Source organism: Phaseolus vulgaris, chromosome 3 (genome assembly GCF_000499845.2).
Source record: "Phaseolus vulgaris cultivar G19833 chromosome 3, P. vulgaris v2.0, whole genome shotgun sequence".
Classification (NCBI taxonomy): domain Eukaryota; kingdom Viridiplantae; phylum Streptophyta; class Magnoliopsida; order Fabales; family Fabaceae; genus Phaseolus; species Phaseolus vulgaris.
The window spans coordinates 3420899-3431863 of NC_023757.2; the positions used below are offsets into that span (position 1 = coordinate 3420899).

The following is a 10965-nucleotide window of genomic DNA, read 5'->3' on the forward strand; positions in this document are numbered from 1 at the left end:
AATTTGTATTATAGGTCCTTCAATCTTTGGTCAAAATAGGTTTAATCCCTGTCCTTTAGAAACTATGATTTTAGTCCTCGATTTTAATTATTTTACTTTTTGTAATGTGTGAATTTCCTCCTTCAACCTAATATTCTAGGTTCATAAAGTGAGACAAAATTCAACAATTATAAGAAATCCAAAATCACCATTTTAAAAGTATAATAGAAGCTTAGACCAATTTTAACCGAAGATACAGAGAACTAAAACACATTCTACCAAAATCTACTTACTGGAAACTCAACAGAAAATAATAATAAAATCACTTCAAAATTTCATGAAACACTACATATTGGATAATTCCTACTTTATTCCGCAACTTGGAACCGCTTCCGACACCTCGCACAAACTTCTTCTCTGCGAACTTATGCTTTAGCCGGTAACACATCTTCCAAGGTAGAAAATTACAACACCTGCAACAACAAGGACACATGCCTCAACTTCGGTAACATAAGCCTTTAAAAGGTTAAAATGCGAAGAATAACGCAACGCACCTCATTCTTCTATTGAGGAAAGTGCCTTGAGAGACCACAACAGTTGCGATTTGCTTGCCACAAATACACTGAAAAGACGCAGGAATCAGTGACTTCAGGAACACGATGTAAACGAAGTGTATACCGAAGGTAAATGAAAGAAATAAGAATGCGAAACCAAAAAATTACCATTGCGGTGTTGTCGAAGCCGTCGCGTCCAGCGTCGGACCTGACCGGTGAGGAAGAAATTCAGAAACTAAAACGGAACTGCAAGAAAAACATTGTAGTGTCTGTATATTGTTTAGCTGTTGTGAAACTGAGCGAACGGGAAAACAAATATTAAAAATTATTTTTAAAAGTTTTTTATTTTAAAAAATATAATATTCACACAAAAATTAGACAAATGTTATTAATATTTTATTTTATTAGTTTAAATTTGTTAATTTATATATATATATATATATATATATATATATTAAGAACAATGTGTTAAAACAAAAATTCTATTGTCATAAAATCTTATCTAACAAGGATAATACTTTTCTTAACAATTTTTTCCGACGTTATGAAAGTATTTTTATTTGGGGATCAACTCTAGGTTATAAAATTAATATTTTAGTCTTATAAGATCTTTTCATTAAAATATGCTAATATGACAAAAAAAAAATTAAGACTATAAGTTATAAAATTAAAATATTATTTTATTATTTTATACATATATTTTTATCAATAGTGAAATAAAATATTAATGAAAGTATGAATTTTTAAGACTTTTGTATTAAAATAAAATTTGTAAAGAAAGTCTTAAAAGTGATATGGCTTTTAAGATATCATTGAATGACTTTTGTAAACAAGTTTTCTCTTTTAAGTTTATCAATCAACATCCAAGTAGCATTCTTATATAAAAAATTAACTCGTTATTATAGTGACAATCTAATTTTGACATTATTTATTGTTCATATCTTAATCATAACTCTTACAAGATTGTCAGAGAAAAGTTCAACTCTTGTAATTTGGTTAAATGCTAAAAATGACAAAGTATAAAACATAATCATGTTTGTGTATAAGATACAAGTGTTTGCTTCGTTAAACCAAGTACTTCTTGGAACTTAACCACTTTGAGATAACAACTCGAGTATTGTTTTAGACCTTAGTCATTCCTTTAAAAATAACATAGAGTATTTTACTCTTGATATTTGTATACTAGTTTTCCTATAAAAGCATATTATGTCAATCAACTGATCGAGTTCCACTAAGTAGACTAATTTCACAAATATGCAAATTGAGTATTGTTTTAGACCTTAGTCACTCATGGTTAAACAACTAAAGTACTTTTTGGAATTTAACCACTCTTGGATAACAATCCAAGTATTATTTTAGACCTTAGTCATTCCTTGTAAAATAACTCAGAGTGTCATTTGGAACAACAATCACTTATAGCTAAGATTGTGTATTCTATATAACACTCTCATTTGACTAAGACTAAATGTATTCACTCCTAGATAAAACTGAGTTTTCTTTGGACGCAACCACTTCTAGCTAAAACACAAAGGTTTTATAAAAAGGTATAGTCTAAAAGGTCATAGGTTTTGCTCACTAGAAAGGTAGATAATGCCTTATGACAAATGTAATGATTGTCTTTAGATTGTTGAATGAACACAAATAGTGTTCTTACAAAACTTAAGGGAAAAGAAGGATTTGAGCACAATAATTTTGCAGTGTTTCGATACTTTGAAAATGCATTTTGATGGAGAACCATTTGTGAGACAATATATTGGGCCTTTGACGAGGTCCATAATAGAAAAAGAAGGACCTTCGAAGAAGTTGACTCTCCTACTTTAGAGTGTAGATTACTGGGATTTCTCTTCTTTCTTTTTTAGTTTGTACAAATTGTATAGGTGTATAAACCCTTGTATTTGTGTAGGATTTGTAGAGACACTAGTGAGCTATAATGGAGGAGCCCTAGCGAAATTAACTAAGTCATGGAGAGGAGGCACATGAAGCATGGAGTCTCGCATCACTTGAGAGAAGCCAAAATTAGGCTTATTTGAGACACTAGTGAGCTATAATGGGACACTCACTTTGTGCATCTTAAGTCCCACCTTTTTTGTGTCAAAGAGTACCAAGGGGCAAGACATCTATAAATAAGATTCATCGGTTCGTGTAACACTTACCTTTGATTGAATAAGAATTAAATTAGCTTTTTTTGCATTCTTCTTATTCTTTTAGGTCAAACATGGGAGTAACCTTGTCTTGATTCTTCTTCAATGATTCTTCCTTATAAGAAGAAGTTTTGTATTTCTTAAGAAACTTCGGGAAAGTTTAAGAATTTTCCACTCTCTAAGATTCTTTTGCTACTTTCCAAAAGTCTTTTGCTGCTCTCCAAGATTCTTTTGTTGTTTGGAGGAGAATGTGTCTTCCACCATTTTAGTATCAAATCCTAGTTGGAGTTCTTCAAGACATCAAATCTTTTTTTTCTTTCTTGTCTTAATTTTCGTCTTGTTCATATTTTCTTTAAGTTTAGGTTAGTTTGTTTTCCTTATATGTTATATTCCTAATTTTGTTCTTAATTTATTCATTTACTTTTTCCAATTTTCTTGAATCAATTGAATATTCTAGGCATTTCTATAACATGTTTTGCTTGAATTTTTTTACCAATTTGGTTTGGTCTTTACAAAGATTTACTTAGCTTTGATTTTTATGAATCTTCTAAGTTATTTAGAGTATTGCTTAGTCCATTTATATGTTTCTTAACTTCATATAAGTAGTCCTAAAAATTTTGCAATTTTTTCTAAGTGCAAATACATAAAAGCCAATACATTAAACAATGATAAAAGTGTACACTATGTCAGGAGAAAATAGCTCGTGTCAGGAGAGTTGGCAGATATTGTAACTTTTGATCGAAACCTAAGAGATATTTGAAAGATGTGTTGCTTTAGTGCGATCCATCTTGATGACAAACATTGAAGACATTCTCTGAATGACATACTTTAAGCTCCAGGAATATTTAGAGTTAAGTCATCTTATAGTCTTAGTCTCTACTTATCGTCTAATATTAATCAATCTTCTATTAGATGCAGTTGGTAGTTTGCTCAATGCTTTGATCATCTGTCAAATTATGCACTTGTATAATCTAATATTTATCTTATTAAATGCAGCTACGTACCTTGTTAGGTTAAGCACTTCATAAAAAATGCAAGGTGTTGAACTTTTGTTCTAACATATTACACAAAAGATTTTATACTAACTCATATCAACAAGATCCTACATCCAGTCTAAAAAATTCAACCTTAAAATTGTTGGTTTCACTAACTTCACAAAGTTATCACAGAAGAATCAACTCCTGGATAATTTCAGAAGGATATCAAACAAAAAACCTTGACATAAGAGGATGTATATTTTATCAACCCTTGATCACCAAGAAAAAACACTAGAACAATCTAGTTACAACAAGAAAATACAAAAAGATATTACCACAATTTCACAGGAAAAGCACATATGATTCAACAATTGTACAATCTTAATTTAAAAATCTTGAAAGCACAAATGAGTATGAGAAAAATGCTTAGAAAACTCAATTAACATTACTTTTGTTCGTAAAAGTGTATATTAAAAATAATAAACCAAGTACTCTATTTATATAATTTTGAAAATACTAATTTAAAATTAAAACTAATGCTTTTAATCAATTGTATAAGTTATTGTTTGATTATCCTTTTGAAAAATAGTTACAATATTTTGTGGTTTAATCGATTAAGACACATTTTAGTTTATGAAACTCTTGATATCAAATTTTCCAACTTTTTCTACTTTAATCGATTAAACAACAAATAATTGATTATACTATTTTAAACATCATCAAAAATAATTTAATCTAAAAACCTTAATCAATTATTTTGTTCTTAAAACCTTTTAAAACATTTTTTTTTCTATTTTCATAACTCATTTTTAAAATGGTTGTTGATCTTTTGAATATCTTTGTGTGAAAAAATTAAACAATAATTACAGTAAAATTTAAAAAATTCTAAACAAATCTACAACATCTTTATCATCAAAACATCATCACTTAAGACTTAACGCTTTCTTCAAGACCAACATAACTAACATATTCCAAGTTATGTGAGACTTGGAATCACTTGGTTGAAGTACCTACAAAATTTTCTGTCACAACCCAAAAACTCTGTAGCAAAATGCTTCTTCTCCTTGATATTAAGGAAGAGCTATTGCATATTTTTGCATAATTTTGTTCTGCATGATCCTATTCCTGCATAGTTCTATTTCAACACAATTATAGTTCTACACAATTTTGAAGAAGATTCTTGGAAACAATAGTGTGAAGCAAGTTGCGCATTTTTCCTATTAAGTTGAAAAAATATTTGGTTAAATGTCTAAAAACATTAATTTTTCACTAGCATGGTTCACCACCATTATAGTAAGAAGGTAAATAGAATGAGAAGAAGGCTATTCTTCTTCTAGTCCCATTTGTTTTCTTCACGCATTTATACGAGGGTGTTAAAAAAGTTAAAATCATCTATATTTAAATTTTTTTATTTGTTGCATTCTAAAAGAGGCTATAAAGAGGTTATAGATTATACAATTTAAAATATATTTTTAAATATATAAATTTTTATATTGTATAATCCAACATTATTTTGTGGACTATATAATACAAAATTTATTTTTGGAATTCTAAGTTTTCTCAGGCAAATTCTTTCGACGTCTCATATATAAGTTCTTTTTATATCTCTATTTTTTAATTTCAATCTTATCCTTATGAGTGTATGTTAGGGTTTTTGGGAGAGTGTGGTAACTTCTTCATTTTTCAAGTGGTATTAGTTGGTTGTGGTAGTCGATGGTTGGTAGTGGTCAACAGTTGGTGATTAAGATAAATTTTGTGGTATTTTTAATATTTATTTTTCATACACTTTTTTTGTGTGTGTATACCTCATTGTAAAATTCGTAATATCCTTTACTATAATATGTATTATGGATTGTACAATACGAAATACATTTTAAAATTACATTCTGAATTTTACAATCTAAAATACACATTATAGTAAGAGGATGTTATGAATTGTACAGCCCATGATATATTTATGGATTTGAGAATACATTCTAGATTCTATAATCCATAATGTATTTATTCAAAGGAAAAAGATACTCTAGATTATAGAATCCAAAATATATTTTCAGATCCATAAATACATTTCAGATTCTATAATATGGGAGGTGTAAATAGAAAAAAAAATGTTGATTGTAGAATCCTAAATGTATTTTTTAAGGATAAATTGTCTTTTTGCGTAACCTATGGAAGTGCCAATAGGGAGGTGCAGGAACAAACAACCCATTTCTCATTACATAATCTTAAATGCATTTTAAGATTAAATAATTTGAAAACATATAATTGCATTACACAATCTAAAATACATTTTTCAAATTGTAAAATTAGAATTTTTTTCAATCTATAATCTAAAATAAATTTTTAGATTTTACAAATCAAAATATATTTTTGAATTTGAGATTGCATAATATAAAGTTCAAGATTATGCAATTCCTAATATTTTCAATCCATTGACAATTTAATTTTTTTTCACATTTATAATGAGGAAAATGTATTAAGGTGCCAAAAAAATTGACCTAATTGTTTCTATCACTGACGGAATGCAAAGTGTCCAATCTATTAAACCTTAAATTCAAAACATTATCTACTTTGATTTGCAAAAATGGTAGACCATATTTTTACTATAAACTACTTGATAACCCTCTCTAAAAACTAAATGCAATATATACTTGTTATGGAGAAGGGTTTGAGAGCTTAAATGTTCAAAACATTGTGACACTTTTGGGGGCAAATTCTACCTGAACCATATCAATTGAAACCATCCACCCAATTTGTCAATGAAATGACTAAACAACCCCTACAAAATGATGAAAATGACCTTAAATGAAAGAAAGAAAAAAAGTGTGAATAAAAAAAATACTTGCAAAACCCCTTTTTGAGAATACAATTCCAATATATATATATTATAAAAGTTTTTGATAGACATTCCAAAACATATTTCTGAATTTTGAAAATTCTTTTTTCAAAATGTATTTCTAAATATTGTATTCTGGATTTTTTTTTTCCAAAATGTATTTTTTGCATTTTGAATTTACTTTTCCAGAATAAAATTTTGATTTTTAAATTGTATTTTTTGAATTTCAAATTTTCAAATTCGAAATAGAGGATAATTTTGAAAAAATGACAAGGTACAGGTTCGAATTGGTATTGGTATGGTGCAAGAAGAATTTGCCCACTTTTGGTACAGTTGGTTTAACCATAACTCGTTGGCTTTCTTCATGAATGAACTACTCAATTGACCTTTTCGTAATTTGATTGATTAGGAGAGGAGAAAGTCCAAACTCCCAAAACGAATATTAAAGCAGAAAAACTCTCCAAAACAACACCAAAATTATAGACACTAAACAAGAAAGCTAAACCAAATCAGTACTAAATTGGAACATGGCTACCAAAACCAGTACCCTACACCTAAACCAGAACATTAAACCAATCTAAACACCAAAACTAACCTAAACAGTACTAGTTTATGCCATAACCAAATCTTACATTATGTACAAAGTAGAAATCATAAAACCACTGGTAATACCTTGACACTTAGTCACGAACACTATTCTGCCGCACGATACTTCCTACTTTATTGAACAATTATTCTATACACATTCACAATCCTCCTTGCAGCAAGGTTTAAAATAGAAATTAGGCATTTGCACATAGCTTATTATTACAAGAAGGCAAGTACCTAATAGACAGTTCTAACTATCATCCCCCTTTACAAATAGCTGAGTGCTATCGAAACTCTGAAATTAGATAAGAAAATGGATTGAACTACAATGCACACTCATAACATTCACCACTTTGTTGATTTACATTTGCCAGATATTGCACTCCCTTGAAAGTAAGGCTTGAAGGTTCTTATAACCTCTTCGTAGGTTGGTCTCTTGTAGTCGACTGCCTGTAATCAGTTATCAGTAGTTAGTTTTTCAAAATGAAGAAAAATTATACCTATTTCAAATCTAGCTTTTTTCTAACCAACCTGCTCAATAACTTCTTCAGGGTCTGCCCATTTCCACTCTGCAAATTCAGGTTCTGCTTCCCCATTGGCCAAGTTGACCTCACTGTCATCTTTTGTTAATCTCATAAGAAACCTATCCAATGTTCATAACCAATGTCAGAAAAAGAATAATTTTGAAAGGATATATGCATTGAAACACTCAACTGAAGAACCAATAGAAAGTACTGGTTTTCAGAAGTTAGCACTGAACTAAGCACATGAAATAAGTAAAATGAAATACACACCACTTTTGCGCCTGTCCATGCCATTCACCTCCCCAAAGGCGATTGACTTTAGCCTTCACAGCAGGAGGGAAGTCATATGTCAACCATTTCTGAACCTGCAATGCACAAGCTAGGTCAATTGCAAGGAAAAATTAAATTCACCCAGTTATCAAAATGATGGGTGTTTAAATTGAATTGTTTCATGCTTTAACAGACATTGTTTTTGTTCATTTTGTTACACAATGGTAAAACTGCATTCAACTCAATTAATTGAACGTTCTAAGATATCACTGACCTATACATAAAGCTTAGGTAATATATGAATTGATGCTTTTGCAGAAAAAACTAAATCCAAATGAGGAAAGGAAAGATTTTGCACAAACCTCAGCAATGATCTCAGCAGATACTATGCCAGTTTCTTCTCGAAGCTCCCTAATGGCAGCAGATTTGGGCTCCTCGCCTTCTTCAATTCCCCCCTAAGAACCCCAAAGACAGTCAATTATGACTGAAAATTTTAATACCATAAAGTGATAGAAAATGATTTATTTATTACAAGCAGTAGAAAGGTCCTTTTTTAATAATCCTGCAAAGATTAAAAATTTCCACATAGAATCCACTAGACTATGATTTTGAATTCCGGTTAATGGTGCCAAAACCAAAAAATTTAGAGCACTTAAGTTTTTAACCTTATTGGGCTGGGTTTATACAGTAGTACATGGCATAATTATTAGTAATAAGTTAAAGGGCATCATATCAACCTAATATAAAAAATTGAGAAAACTATTTAGTCTCCCTTTACTCTTTTACTCTAATTTATCCTCCGAAATTCTATAATTTCAATAATAGTACAATACAAGTTCTTTCTGGAAGCAAGATTTTCAGTATACTGCATAGCCAAGATAAACCTAGATACATAAGGAGTTTTTTTGTATCGTGAAAAATGGATGGTGACTGATAATGATAATGCATTTAAGTATTTTTTTTTTTTATGTAAGCAATATGACAGCACATATAGAAAGATTCCTTTATGGTAAAGAGATATGGGAATGTGACACAACAGTGTCTTTAGCATTGTAAACATTGCTATGTTGTCAACTTCAACAGGAGAGAGACAGGGATATTAATGAGAAGCACTAGCAAGCTCTCACCACTAAGGTAACAGTAATGATTGCTCGCAACAGTACTCATCTACTAAAAAACCAGCATGACCAGACTAGTATATATGTGAAAATAAAAACTACACGATGCTCCCCCCAAAAAAATAAGGTTCTGCACTACACAATGCCTTCTCATCAAAGATCTTTCTTCAAGTTATACAAATCACACGAATTAATGTTAAGGAAAAAAAAATGTTAGGCAAAGGAAAAAGAATGTATAGTACATAACCTAAGCTCACCTGAGGCATTTGCCATGCTCCTGGGACATTCAACCTAGAAGCCACAAAAATCTGAAAAACAAAAACAAAACATCAATTCCCCTTGCTCACACACACAACCATCACGTAACAAAATTGCTGAACACAATGTTGGAAAGGAAACAAAGTATTTTACTTTCAAAACATTCTTGTCTCCGACTCACTGAACAAGCTAAAATCATACAGTATAATAAACCCTGAAGGCAAAATCTCTAAATACACAAAACCCAAAAAGGTACAATAAAAACCCACAAAAACATCAAATCCAAAATCCCAGTTCACTTGCTCATTTTAAAAATGCTCATCAGACAAGGAAAGGGTGTGAATGAAAACAGAACAAAGCAAAGGATCTTAGTTCCTCCAAGGAATAACTCAAAAATTTTCAAATCTAGAAAACGAAAACACTTTGCTTAAAAAATTTAAAAATAAAAACAAATCAACCGGAGAGTGTTTCTCTAAGATATTAATCTAACTTGGGTCCTTCTTTACGGTAGACGAATTAAATTACACAAATTAACATCAGAACAAAAAATCCTTTTTTAGAAAAAGCAAAAATTTAACTCTTCCAGCTCTTAAACCGCTAATTTAAATCCACATAAAAAAAAACCCACATGAACATAACACAAATTTAAGATCAGAAACACACCACTGTCTCCCACAACTAAGAAACGATATTTTTTTTTTCTGTAGACAAGCTTTCTCCATAACCGAAGGTTATGACACTAATCTCCATAGACCGTAGAGATCACCGAAACAGGAGATTTAACAACCAAAACAAATTAACGGAATGCATTAATATTTGGCAAAAAAAAAAACACAATGAAAAAAAGGGGATAGAAACCTGGTCATCGGAGTTGATGAGACAGACACCAACGTTGGGACGGTAGCCTTGTGGAAGACCCTCCATGGCTTGGGGTTGGAAGATGGTGGAAGGAAGAGAAGAGTAACTAACCTTTTGTATTTTATTGATTTTTGTTGGGGAGTGTGTGTGAGAGAGTGAGAAGAGAGAGAGAGAAGTGAGAGTGGTGGTGTGCGCGTTGAGGAAATGGGAGTGAAAAGAATAATGATAAGAAGTGAGAGAGTGGTATGAGAAAAGGGGAAAGTGGAGTTTTGCAATTCTCACCAAATCCCTCATTTTATTATTCTCTCTCCTATGTGCTCTTCCCAATTATACCATGCTTCAATCCCTTTTTTTACCCTAGAATAATTTTAAAAATTAATTATTAAAATTATTAGAATGGATAAATTGTGTCACGTTAAAAAAAAATAAAAATCATTCACATAATTTAAGTGTATTTGAATTAATAGAAATTGTATTATCTTAATTTACTTCGATATTAATTAAGATCTGATTAGACGGATGATGATGTAATACAATTTTCTCATTTTAATAATTTTTTAAAATTTTATTTATTAAAGTTCAGAATAAAAAATAATTTTATATCTAAGTTTTTAAAAAATATTGTTAAAATAGAATTTAATAAAATTGTTACTTTGAAAGTTACCAAAAAATATTAAAAAGAATGTAATAATGAAACTACAAAATAAATTAAAATATCATATAATTACTCTTGTAATAGAAATGATACGAGAGTCAAAATTTATCCATGTGAATATTCTCTTTAAATCACAATTTAAAAGAATTGGTGAAAATTTTATTTATAAACATAATAAATAATTCACTGGTAATATATAATAATTTT

At 29.9% G+C, this 10965-nt stretch overlaps 2 protein-coding genes across 4 annotated transcripts in view; both read right to left on the reverse strand.

Moving 5' to 3' along the window:
- The window catches only part of LOC137806294 (ATP-dependent DNA helicase homolog RECG, chloroplastic), a 39985-nt gene extending 39147 nt beyond the window's left edge, over positions 1 to 838 (reverse strand). For 2 of the 3 annotated variants that reach the window (XM_068606319.1, XM_068606318.1), the window contains exons 1-3: positions 702 to 838; positions 534 to 601; positions 347 to 452 (exon numbers count right to left, since the gene is read on the reverse strand). In XM_068606319.1, the coding sequence (XP_068462420.1) occupies positions 347 to 452; positions 534 to 601; positions 702 to 704 (177 nt within the window). In that variant the 5' untranslated portion in view covers positions 705 to 838. The remainder of the gene's footprint in view (positions 1 to 346; positions 453 to 533; positions 602 to 701) is intronic. The other variant, XM_068606320.1, reaches the window with a different exon arrangement.
- A 6348-nt stretch (positions 839 to 7186) lies between these two features.
- On the reverse strand, positions 7187 to 10400 carry LOC137806295 (nudix hydrolase 25). The gene is made up of 6 exons (XM_068606321.1): positions 10104 to 10400; positions 9245 to 9295; positions 8232 to 8324; positions 7870 to 7964; positions 7607 to 7718; positions 7187 to 7525 (listed from the first exon to the last, which is right to left on the reverse strand). Exons 1-6 carry the CDS (start codon positions 10395 to 10397, stop codon positions 7421 to 7423), a joined length of 750 nt encoding a protein of 249 aa, XP_068462422.1. The 5' UTR covers positions 10398 to 10400; the 3' UTR covers positions 7187 to 7420.
- Between the last annotated feature and the right edge of the window lie 565 nt (positions 10401 to 10965).

Excerpts from the sequence above, each read along its gene's own strand:
- LOC137806295 (XM_068606321.1), bottom strand. The coding sequence starts at position 10,397 with ATGAGGGATTTGGTGAGAATTGCAAAACTCCACTTTCCCCTTTTCTCA. Across the intron at positions 9,296-10,103 it reads TCATCAACTCCGATGACCAG|ATTTTTGTGGCTTCTAGGTT; the intron begins GTTTCTATCCCC and ends TTTGTTTTTCAG. Across the intron at positions 7,719-7,869 it reads CATGGACAGGCGCAAAAGTG|GTTTCTTATGAGATTAACAA; the intron begins GTGTGTATTTCA and ends AACATTGGATAG.